Source organism: Aedes albopictus, chromosome 1, assembly GCF_035046485.1.
Source record: "Aedes albopictus strain Foshan chromosome 1, AalbF5, whole genome shotgun sequence".
Taxonomy (NCBI): domain Eukaryota; kingdom Metazoa; phylum Arthropoda; class Insecta; order Diptera; family Culicidae; genus Aedes; species Aedes albopictus.
Genome location: NC_085136.1, coordinates 244024686 through 244037412, shown reverse-complemented (window position 1 = coordinate 244037412; position 12727 = coordinate 244024686). Strand labels below are relative to the sequence as shown.

Sequence of the window (12727 nt, the reverse complement as noted above, 5' to 3'; positions counted from 1 at the left end):
GAATTTCTGGAGGAATACTGGAAGGAATATCTGGAGGAACACTTGAATGAATTCCTGGAGAAATCTTTGGAGGAATTGCTAGAGAAATCCTTGAAAGAATTCGGAATCCTTGCAGGAATTCTTGGAGTAATCCTCGGAGGAATCCCCGAAGCAATTCCTGAAGATATACTCCATGGAATTTCTGGAAGAGCCCGAGAAGGATTCCTTGACGGAATCTTTGGAGGAGTTTTCCTGGGGAAATCCTTGAAATAATTCCTGGAGGAATCTTGCACAAATTCCTTGGGAAATCCTCGATGGAATTCCTGGAGGAATCCTGGAAGGAATTTCTGGAGGAATACTTGAACGAATTCCTGGAGGAATCTTTGAAGGAATTTCTGGAGGAATCCTTGAAGAAATTCCTGTAGAAATCATTGAAAGAATTCCTGGTGCAATCCTTGCAGCAATTCCTGGAGAAATCCTCAAAGGAATTCCTGGAGGAATCACCGAAGCAATTCCTGAAAATATCCTCCAAGGAATTACTGGAAAAATCCTGGAAGGAATTTAGGGAAGAATCCTTAGAGGATTTCTTGGAGGAATCCTTGGTGGAGTTCCTGGAGGAAAGCTTGAAGGATTTCCTGGAGAACTCCTTGAAAGAATTCCTGGAAGAATCCTTGAAGGAGTGTCTCGAGATATCCCTGAAGGAATTCCTTGGGGAATTCGTGAAGGAATTCCTGAAGAAATCTTTGGAGCAATTCCTGGAGGAATCTTTGAAGGAATTTCGGCAGTAATCTTTGAAGGAATTCCTGGAGGAATCTTAGAAGGAATTTCTGGAGGAATCCTTGAAAGAATTCCTGCAGAAGTCCTTAATGGAATTCCTGGAGAAATCTTAGAATGAAAAGAAAAAAATAAGGAATTCTTGTAGAAATCCGTGAAAGAATTTCTGGATGAATCCTTGCAGAAATTCCGTGGGAAATCCTCGATGGAATTCCAGGAGGAATCCTGGAAGGAATTCCAGGTTGAAATTCGTGAAGGAATTTTCGAAAGCATTCATGGATAACTTCTTGATGGGATAGCTGAAGCAATTCCTGAAGGAATCTTGAAGAATTCCTTGAAGGAATGCTTGAAGGAATTCCTGAAGAAATCCTTGAAGGAATTCCTGAATGGCACCTCTAAGGAATTTTTGCAGGAATCCTTGAAAGAATTCTTGAAGGAATCCTGGAAGGAATTCCTCAAGGAATCCTTAAAGAAATTCCTGAAGACATCCTTGGAGGAATTCCTGAAGGATTCCTCAAAGGAAATCCTGAAGGAATCCTTGAAGAAACTCCTGATGCAATCCCTGAAGGAATACTTGAAGAAATTTCTGAATGATCTTTGAAGAAATTCTTGATGGATTCTCCGAAGAATTTTTTGAAGGAAGAAGTTTCTGAAGGAGGAGGATTCTGAAGGAACCCCTGGAGAAATCACCAGAGGAAACCCCTGGAGGAATCTCCAGAGGGAACCCCTGGAAGAATCTCCAGAGGGAACACCTGGAGGAATCTCCAGAGGGAACCCCTGGAGGAATCTCCAGAGGGAACCCCTGGAGGAATCTCCAGAGGGAACCCCTGGAGGAATCTCCAGAGGGAACCCCTGGAGGAATCTCCAGAGGGAACCCCTGGAGGAATCTCCAGAGGGAACCCCTGGAGGAATCTCCAGAGGGAACCCCTGGAGGAATCTCCAGAGGGAACCCCTGGAGGAATCTCCAGAGGGAACCCCTGGAGGAATCTCCAGAGGGAACCCCTGGAGGAATCTCCAGAGGGAACCCCTGGAGGAATCTCCAGAGGGAACCCCTGGAGGAATCTCCAGAGGGAACCCCTGGAGGAATCCCCGGAGGGAATTCCTGGAGGAATCCCCGGAGGGAATTCCTGGAGGAATCCCCGGAGGGAATTCCTGGAGGAATCCCCGGAGGGAATTCCTGGAGGAATCCCCGGAGGGAATTCCTGGAGGAATCCCCGGAGGGAATTCCTGGAGGAATCCCCGGAGGGAATTCCTGGAGGAATCCCCGGAGGGAATTCCTGGAGGAATCCCCGGAGGGAATTCCTGGAGGAATCCCCGGAGGGAATTCCTGGAGGAATCCCCGGAGGGAATTCCTGGAGGAATCCCCGGAGGGAATTCCTGGAGGAATCCCCGGAGGGAATTCCTGGAGGAATCCCCGGAGGGAATTCCTGGAGGAATCCCCGGAGGGAATTCCTGGAGGAATCCCCGGAGGGAATTCCTGGAGGAATCCCCGGAGGGAATTCCTGGAGGAATCCCCGGAGGGAATTCCTGGAGGAATCCCCGGAGGGAATTCCTGGAGGAATCCCCGGAGGGAATTCCTGGAGGAATCCCCGGAGGGAATTCCTGGAGGAATCCCCGGAGGGAATTCCTGGAGGAATCCCCGGAGGGAATTCCTGGAGGAATCCCCGGAGGGAATTCCTGGAGGAATCCCCGGAGGGAATTCCTGGAGGAATCCCCGGAGGGAATTCCTGGAGGAATCCCCGGAGGGAATTCCTGGAGGAATCCCCGGAGGGAATTCCTGGAGGAATCCCCGGAGGGAATTCCTGGAGGAATCCCCGGAGGGAATTCCTGGAGGAATCCCCGGAGGGAATTCCTGGAGGAATCCCCGGAGGGAATTCCTGGAGGAATCCCCGGAGGGAATTCCTGGAGGAATCCCCGGAGGAAAATTTTGGAGGATTCCCCGGAGAGAACTCCTTAAGGAATCCCCGGAGGATTTTCGAGAAAAAAACTTTTTGAGGATTCGCCAGATTGAATGTCCAGAGAAATTTACAAATGGATTCTGCTGGGGGAACCTGCTGAGGGAACTTCTTGAAGAATTCCCGGAAGCATTTACAGTAGGAATCCCCGGAGGGAACTCCTGGACAAACCCCCGAAAAGTAGTTCCTGGAGGGAACCATGGCAAGGATTGCTGGAAATATCTCCGAAAGGAATTTATTAAGGAATCTCCGGGGGGAACTGAATCTGGAGTACTCTCTTGGGATTCTAGAAATTAATTCCGGTGTTCTCCCAGAAGTCCCATCCAGGGATTTTTCAAGGAATACCTTACGGGAGGAAATCCTTCCGGTCTTGTCTCCAGGAATTTCCTCTGAAGATTTATCCATCAGTTCCCCCGGAGATTCCTTAATAAATTCCTTTCGGAGGACTCTCCTGATGGGAAAGAAATTCCCATAGTGATTCCCTGTAGGATTACCAACAGGAAACACCTGGAGGATTTGCCAGATAGAATTCGCGGAGAAATTGTTCAAGAGATTCCTTGCGTAATCTCCACAGGAAATTTTCGGAGCAACAACGAACGTTCCTTGAAGGATTGTCCCTCGGATTCTCCAGAGTGAAGCCAGAGGAAGCATATAAAAAAGAACTCATCCAGAATATGGGCTCCGGCAGCTTGATCCGGAGCTTCAAACGGAATCTTTGGAATTTCTTCCTGGATTCAAATTTCCCGACAGTAGCAGATACATTCAACATTCTTGGCGTCTCCTGTTTAAAACCGGGCAGGAGTTCAAATCTCCGGAAAAATGTTCACGTTGTTGTTCTGGCAATTGGTGAACTCTGCACTGTAGGTTCCAGGCTAGGTTCAGGACTCGGTTCAGGATTCCGAAATCAGCAACACCATACCAAATTATTCCAAAACTAATTGCACTAATGTAGAAAATCGTAGAATAAAACAAAATAGAAATGAAAAAGACGAAGAATTGTAAACATGTTTACATCTGAATCTATCTGAATATCACCTGTCAAGCAATATCACTTACCTGCCAGTGTGAACGATTATGTTACTCGTGAATATCACGTACCGAATAACATGTTATTCAATCGTAGTCTGAACAAGGCATAAATAGTATAAACACCGACTAAACCGACGTGCCACTCGATTCCGAGACTTGACCGAAACCATTACACGGTAAATTCAAATTGCAGTGATCGCTAGTGTCAAATTGAAAGTGACGTTTAGCCCGTCATGACATTTATACAGCCGGCGTCGCGGCGTCTCGATCGAACGCTGTGTAAACAAAAACACGTGATTGCCAGTATTGTCAATCTGTAGCTTCGCTTTGCCTCAGAATGGAGTATTACGGCAATTACGGGATGCTTAAGAATTTTAGGAAGCAATTAAGAATGTTATATTAAATGTTCCAGCCTGAAAATAAATCCAAACAGTGGTGGCTGTTACCATCTGCACGGTACATTCCCATCGGATTATGCAAGCGTCGCGACGATGATGCTGCTCCTGCTGCCGTTTTAGTGACGCTGAATGGGCTGACTGCTGTTTCAACTTTTATGTGAAAAAAGAAAATCTCCCAGAAATCAATAGGACTTATATGAATTAGGCCTATTAATAAATTGTGCTTTCTAAAAATTAAGATATGAAATTGTGTTCTGGTAAAATCAACAGAGTGGCTGCAGTATGACGAACGCATGACCACCGACGACGGCGACGCCGCGGAATACAAACAAACACTCTTCGTTTAAACCAATCAAAGTATGAAATTCTGTAAGATTATTGAGTCTTTTACGCTCCTAAAAAAAATTGTTTTGAACATAGTTCGTGAATCTATCTTTTCTTAGTTTATCATGAGAACTTTTGGTAATTACATATTATAAAATAAACAGCATTATCCAATGTTTGAAGAATCTGTTGATTCCAGCACACCTATGGGTTGCGTTATTTAAGAGTGTTCGAAATATTTCGGCTAAAATAGTTCTGAACCAAAATCAACAGATGGCGCTAGTTTTCAACGGTTTTTATTTTAAAATTTCGGACGAGAATTTCATGAACCTTTGCACTAGCTGGCATGTCGGTTCGTCGGTGGTATAAATCCCACACTAAATCGATTTCGCCTGGTTGACCCTAAGTGTGGTATATGTGCTGGTTATACTGGCTCCGTTTAACTTCGATATACGTATAACCTAGTATATGTTGGATTAATCTAGGCCTAGTATAACTTGGTTTCATTCATACGAAATAACTTTGTTTTGATTTTTCGATGCTGTTAGAAATTGAAACACTTTGTAGGAAAAAACAAAAATAATTATCATTTTATTATTCACCGAAATAGTTACATCACATAATCATAATAATCACGACATTCGTAGCTGTACTGGCTGTTCCGATCGTGCGTAATCGACGTGAAGTTGTTCGAAAGTAGCGCTTGGTTCGATTCTATTGAGAAGATTCCGGTACTCTGTTTACCCCGATAGCAGGCGGAAACATCTCCAGATTTTCCTGAAACAGTTCCACACCTGAATTTATCTGCTGAGCGGCCACAACGGAAAACGTCTGTATTCCGATCAAGGATGAACCGTCCATCATGATAATCATTCCTGGGGCCATCGTCATTAACAGTTGCGGCTGCGGAACCAATCCATTGAACCGGAACATGTTTGGTCGGTGGGCCCTCCTACCTCGGATCCTGCATCGTAAATTTATTTCAATTCTAACCTGTGGTAAATTGCAGCGATTGCTTACCGCTTGTTATTTCTTCCGGCGGGTCGGACCTGATGACCGTCAGCTCTATTTGAATAGTTGAAATCACCACGATACAATTTTCCAGTAAAAATGGAACAGTAGGAAGATAATGTTTTCGGAGAAAACCTGCAACGTAAACACTTAATCTCTTTTTGTCACCACAGTTCAATCTATACATTGGAAACAATATTCTCGGACCATTCTAGATAAGTTTAAGTTTTTAGGCCTTCGTAGTATACATGTTAAACTGGGATGAGTGTAAACTTCATGTAAGATAAAATTGTATTGTTTTTAAACACTCAGTGATTTAAATCATTTCAGAGTGTATACAACCCATTTCACTTGTTTTAATCAACCAATCTAGAATCATCAACTTTTTCATCAGCAGTGAATCCGGTGTTCGACCCATTTCACTGCATCCATTCACATGTCTGTCTCCAATGCACTCAAGTAGTGAACCTGGTACCTGGTATAAAATTAGAAATGTGAACTACTGTTGCAATAGTGTGCAACATTTTGTACCCCCTTCACACACCACTTCTCAAAAAATAAATCAAACGCAACTCAACATAAACCTCTATTAATAAAACAAACGCATATACCTTCAAGTAACGTGACTTCATTCGTAATTATTATCAACAAAATATTTACTTACAGTTGGTCGTTGACTCAATACTTCGCCTGATGTATCCAATTATTGTGCCTATTTTCTTTTGGCGCGGCAAGTGCCCGAAAAGTTAGTTTAAATCATCCATTCCACAAACAAATATATTCCGCAATGCACAACGCATTGGGAAACACTTTCAATACAAACCAAAAAAGGGCATGAAGCGTAAATTTTGGATACCCTCGCCTCATCGTGCACACAGCAATCGCTATCCGTATATAGGGAACTGCATGAAATTCTCTTCTTCAGTCTTACAGATATTATGCAAACAACAAGGCCAAAAAACATCAAAACCCCATACTAAATCAAAACAATGCAGTGTCCCATGCCTGCCCTCACTCCCCCATCTATGAAACCCAAAATAATATTTCTTCATCCTTTTCCGCCCACTAGATCACAAAGCAATCATAACCAAAACAATTACTATCATCATCATCACTAGCAGCAGCAGCCGGAACAGCATCCTTGCACACCAACCAAATCGATCGCAGCTGACGGTAAACAAGCTGAGCAGCCTCGCACACACATCACTCTCTCATCGTTTTTCTTGCACTGTTTCTTGCCATGATTGCTCGCGTGTTCTCTACTCTCCCATAAACACCGCCATTGTTGCTTTGCAATTTCACAAAATCACAACCGCTGAACTGAACACTCGACCGCCTGCATTCATTCGTCCTTTCATCGACTATCCTCTATTGCAACGCGAAATTAATAAACAAGTCGGTACGATTGCATCACAAAGCCAAAAAAAAATCATCCTCGAAGCCAAATGTAGTATCGGAAGGTGGCTTTCGCATGCATCACAGAGAGACGTTTACACTCGACGTTGGTCTGAATAGAACTGACTTCTTTATTTACATCTATATCCACTACGAGTAGGTGACAGCAAGCACTATAAATCTTAGAGCACACAATATTCATAATAATAGTAGCACAGAGAACAGACATCCAAGTCCAGTTCCGAAACTGTGTAAGGAATTTAACGGCCATTTGAAATCGACAACACAAGTGGCAATAGCGTGGCGCTGCAATCGGTTAATTTCCCATACTAATTTAATTCACCACTTGAAATGTTTCAATTCACCACTGACTGTGGCAATATGGTGTTTGGTGGCGTTAGTGTTGTCATCGTGTATTGGTTTGCAACCTTACTCAAGTAAAGATTCAAATCCTTACACAACTTTCCGAATGAAATTTGTTCTAGCCTGGATGTCTGTTCTTTGTGATAGTAGTGCGGACACTACAACTGTGACGTCCGAGGCTGCTGCCACTAGCATGGACATGAATCCAGCGAAGGTACGTAGATCGGCCGTAGCAAACTGTTGTTTGTACAGCGCCCAGTTTAGGCGTTGCTGAGCGGGAATCTTGTCCACTAGTTCCCGCAAAAGAACTGGGTTACACAGATGTGCCATTTGCCCAGTTGCCTCAATATGGTCACACAGGTTTTGAACCGCCATGCCGAAAGTAATCAGCGTTTCCAATCTGTCCGCCTTTGGTGCAGGAGTCTCGCGAACTTTGTCCAATAATGTTTGGATGATCAGTTCCGGTCTTCCGTACAACATGTACAGAGTGGACATGACTTGTGGGACGCACGCTGGTAGGAGCAAACGACTTTTCACTGCATCGAATGCTTTACCTTGCAGCGCTCGTTGAAGCCGAGCCAAATTGTCCACGTTGGTGTACCCGCATGCGGCCGTCGAATTGGTGTATGCACAGATAAATAGCGGCCAATCCTCAGGATCCCCTCGGAACGGCGGGAGATCTCTCGGCATAACTTGTCTCGCCAACAACTGCTGCTGCGTTGGACCCCCTAGGTACTGTAACTGGAATGCTTGGGGCGAATTCACCGGATAATACTCGCCCATGGGAGATTGCGATGCGATAGGATTCGGATGTATTCCGGGTGCACTTGCATTCACTGGTAACCCACTGTAAATTGGTGCCTGCGGAATTGACGCTGTTGGAACCGTCGGGCAGGCCGTTACAACGTTAGTCAAATTGGCATTCCCCGAACCTATTAAAGACACACCTGACTGCGGAACGGGAAGCTACTGATTTGACGAGAATAATCCCTTCCAGGTGACGGGTACCCATACAGAGGAATAGATGGCATAGTACTGTACTGACCTTCAGACACCGAACCTGTGGGAACCTTCGACATACTACTAGGTACTCCAAGTAGCAGTGATGAAAGAGACGGTTCGAATACATACTGGCTACCATGACCAGTAGTCGTCGGTGTAGAATTGTTGAGTACGGGTGTAGCGGATGCTGTCACATGTGGCCCCGCGCTCGCTGGTGTGACTGACAGATTTTCCATCTCGCCGATCATCCTTCCCAGCCAGCCTCCGACACTGTCGAACCCGCCGACCGCGGCGGGCTGCTCGTTGAAGCTGTTTGACGCCGCCCCGCTGATGACACTTTGCAAGGCGTTATTCGTTAGTTGTCCCAGCAGTGCCTTCTTCCTCTCCAGTTCCTTCCTATGACTTTCTTCCAATTGTTGCTCCAGGAGAGCTCGATGATCTTGGACCCATTGCAGGCTTGCTCTCGCCTGTTCCGTCAGTAGAGGCTGTCCATAGTTCGCCGTAGTAGCTGTAGTCGTCGTTGCACGTACCCATCCGGAGGGCCCAACGACGGCAGGCGGCACTAATCCAGGAGGTGCAGTCGACGATACAGTTGAGAATGCCGCCGATGTGACTAGCGGTAGTCCAGAGTTTGTCCCGTGCGATACCACGGAGGAAGTTGAAGCAACTACCGACAGAGATTCGGTGGCCCTAGGTGATGGAACGTTGATGATGGTAGCTGGGAATACAGGATCGCTTCCAAATAGCTCGCCTATCCAAGTGGACGATGGCAAAGCCGAACAACGTGCGCACATCCAGCTCTCGTTTGCTACCGCTGATGTCACTCCGACGCACTGGTAGTGATACCACTCCTGGCACACCGCGCAGAAGACGATGATGTTCCTGTGCCGAGTTCTTTAAGCTGAGAAAAACGTTTATTAATAACAAAAGGCAGTTTTACTTAACTAATGGCAACTTACAAACCGGTCTCCTTGGTGATATCTTCCCCAACGATATTTAATTCAAACTTTCTTCAGCAAGACTAAAGGAATACCTGCTAAATCATAGAATTTATGTTCTTGGTTTTAGGTGGAGATATCGAGAACTTACAGTCAACGAATCCAATTCTTTCGCGAGCCTAGACGTTCAGATGAATCGTATCCTACGGTAACCTATTCTTGGAATATATATTGGTAACTGGTCTGGTTTTCACCGAATCTTATAATTCATACCTCGGTAGAGCAAGAAACTAATTTCAAATTCGATACAACTTTGTGACAACTTTAGACAAATTTGCAATAATAATTACAACCGAGTCAATCCTATACAGCTGCTGCTACGTAGATGACTTGCGATATCACTTCTCTATCTTCTCTAGATTTGCATTAGTGTTCGTGACGCCGCGCTGCGAAACCACTATTCGATACGCCACACTGACATTCGGTACGCATCGAACTACGCGAGATTGATGTCAAATTGATGTCAATTATTGCGCGCCGAGAGCGATCGGGGGGTGTCTCGGATCGATTCGGTATTCAAATTATCAGTGCTGCCAGCGTTGGCAACAGCTAGTAAGCCTAAGATACCATTAACAGGAGGAAAATGACAAGATAATATAACATTATATGGTTTATGTAATGTAAAACAATACAACATAACAAAAGAGAATCATTCCAAAACCATGATTAAATTTATAATCAGTAGTGAAATTACAATTAAAAACAATATATTTAATGTACATTTTATTGTTTGAAACCATACGTGTACCATAGAATGTACGGTATATTAAAACCCACGTATCAGTATTTACAACAATTCATTTAAAATAATATATATGTTTTTGTAAAAAATATATATGAAGAAAAATATTTTTTTATATTGTTACGATACTTAACAACCCGTATTGTATATTGTAAAAAACTTATTTACAATTCACTGTATGGTGTCTACATCACATCTTATTGTTTTTGTATTTTTATTTTTACAGTGGTGTCTATTGTAAAAATATGGTTCTAAATAGTACTGTTACAATACAACGTTCGGTTTTTCTACTGTATTTTTTATTGGGGTGTCTCTATAATATATTATATACACGGAGAGATGAAACTACCCAAAAGTGAGTTCTTTCCACCCAACTTCGGGGTTGCGTGCGTCAAGCCAATTTTGAGTTGATGGAATCGATGTTTTTGTTGGGTTGTTCCCGCTTGCTTCCATGTGAAAAAAATACCTAATTTTAAGTTTTCTCTACCCAACCGAAATTTTGACTAGGCTGTATTCACTCAAATTTGAGTACTGTGCTAGAAACTCACACGGAGAAATCAAACTACCTAATTTTTGGGTCGATTTTACTCAAAGCTGAGTATATCGAATAAACTAGTTACCCAAAATTAGGTTGTTTTCCCTCTTTCCCCCGCCGATGTTGTCAAAAACAAACAGAGATGCGTCTACCCAATGGGGGTCCTTGAGCCCAATAAGCCAATTTTGAGTAAATGTAGGTATACTCAAATTTGGGTTGAATGAGGGGGGTCTTGGGTTGAATTTACCTACTCTCAAGTATATTTTTTATTGGCGGAATTTGGGGAGCGAATCGGACTGGACTTGAAAAGAAATCAACTTAACAATTTACAAATAACGTCTTTGAGCCGATGCACACGAGCGGCGCGTCCACGCAGCGTGCACGCAAGTGCGTCCTGAGTTACACACAATCAAATGGGGTGATGCACACGAGAACGCAACGCTACCGCACCGCAACCGCGCCGCACCGTGTGCGGCACGCAATGTCAACGCATGCCCCACAGGAACGCTGCGGCGACGCAGCGTGAATTCACGCGGCGTCAATTAACGCTCGTGTGCATCGGCTCTTTATTGCTAGGTTTCAGAATACAAACTAAAAATTCAAATTGAAAAATTCAAAAGCATGGACTGCTTCGATAGTCGATGGCATGCTGCGTTGCATTTACTCCACACTCCTCCTCAACGCTGCTGCTGTAGACCACACTGCTGTCGAAGTACCCCCAAACGTAGCCTCGCTATTGGCTTTGTCAGAAGGTCGGCTGCCATAGTTTCGCCTGGACAGTACTCGTACTGAACAACACCTTTCGTCTTCAAGTCCTTGGCGTAATGGAATTTGGTCGAAATATGTTTCGTACGATTACTGAACTTTTCAGCGTCCAGCATCTTCAAACAGCTCTGATTATCTTCACAGTCTCTGTGGCCCAACCGTCGATGCCACGCATGCACACAGTCGTCACTCGTCGTTGCCATGGATACGCGCTCGGTGGGTTGGCGCAACACGAACAAATTTCCGACAGACTCCGCCGTCGCGCAAACTTTTTCGCCTCTCATTATCCTTGCTCCACTCGCATCGAATACGTCGACGAATCCTCGTTGCACCAGTCGCTTCACGGATAGCAAATTCGACTTCATCTCTGGAACGTAAAGCGCACACTCTATCGGCACTTCACGCCGCTGGCCAGCATCATTGATGACGGTGATCTGTCCAGATCCGCGACCTTCCGAGCGAGCTTTCGCACCGTTGGCAACCCAAACGTCCTCTGTAGCTGCATCGTCCAGATTGTGGAAGAATTCCCGGTAATTTGCAATGTGGCAAGTCGCACCGGAATCCAAAATCCATTGCTTTTCCACCTGATTGGCGCACCCAGTGAGGAACGCGTAGTGATCATCGTCGTCGTCGTCGCGCTGCGACACGTGGTTGGCTTTGTGTTGCTTGGATACCACCTTCGGTTGCTTGGTTACCGCCCCGTTCGCTTTCGTCGCTTTCCACGTTCGGAATTTTTCGCAGCTTGCCTTCTGGTGGCCCAACTTTTTGCAGAAAAAACACCGATCCCTTTCGGTCTTCGAATCTGCATAAAGAACGGTTTCGGAATCGTCCCCGTCACCGTTGCGCTGCTTCTTTTTTGTCCACTCATCGATGAGCTTACCTTTTACCATGTCCAGGGTCAAATCTTCCTCCGGTCGAGATTCGAGAGCAGTGACCAACGTCTCGTACTCCTCCGGCAGACTGCTGAACAAAATGGCGACCAGCCACTGGTCATCCAGGATTTTCTCCGGCTGTAAATCGTTTAGTTTCTCGAACAATTCCGCCAGCTTCGACACGTGCGCTTCCATGTCCCCGTGCTTCTCCAGGCGTAGGCTGCAGATTTTCCGCATCACCGAAACTTTCGTCGTCAACGTCTTCTTCACGTGGAAATTTTCCAGAGCATTCCACGCCTCCGCCGCCGATTTGGCCTTCCTTATGTGGATGAGTTGGTTGTCCTCCACGGCCAATCCGATTGACGCCAGCGCTTGCTCGTCCTTGGTCCTCCACGCGTCCGTGACCGGTTCCGGTTTTGCATCTGCTACCGCCGTCCAATTGCCCTTCTTGGTCAGCAACAGCTTCATCCGGAAGCTCCAATTGTCGTAGTTGGAGCCATTCAGCTTCGGAAACGACACCAGCCTGTCTCCCATCTTGATGGACGAATACCTTCACCAGTTCCGATTCCGGTCGCAATGGCCCAT

General features: G+C 45.3%; 1 protein-coding gene across 3 annotated transcripts; it reads right to left on the bottom strand.

The window, feature by feature from the left end:
* Positions 1–7568: 7568 nt before the first annotated feature.
* On the bottom strand, positions 7569–9469 carry LOC109623010 (uncharacterized). 3 transcript variants are annotated; one of them, XM_062848820.1, is made up of 4 exons: positions 9442–9464; positions 9320–9381; positions 9190–9266; positions 7569–9131 (listed from the first exon to the last, which is right to left on the bottom strand). In XM_062848820.1, the coding sequence occupies exon 4, from the start codon at positions 9022–9024 to the stop codon at positions 8164–8166; it is 861 nt and encodes a 286-aa protein (XP_062704804.1). In that variant the 5' UTR covers positions 9025–9131; positions 9190–9266; positions 9320–9381; positions 9442–9464; the 3' UTR covers positions 7569–8163. The 3 variants fall into 3 exon arrangements, with proteins under 3 accessions (XP_062704804.1, XP_062704806.1, XP_062704808.1); XM_062848822.1 differs by having other exon boundaries at positions 7569–9266; positions 9320–9469; XM_062848824.1 differs by having other exon boundaries at positions 7569–9263; positions 9320–9469.
* Between the last annotated feature and the right edge of the window lie 3258 nt (positions 9470–12727).

Coding starts and splice junctions, on each gene's coding strand:
- LOC109623010 (XM_062848822.1), bottom strand. CDS start 9,024: ATGTGCGCACGTTGTTCGGCTTTGCCATCGTCCACTTGGATAGGCGAG.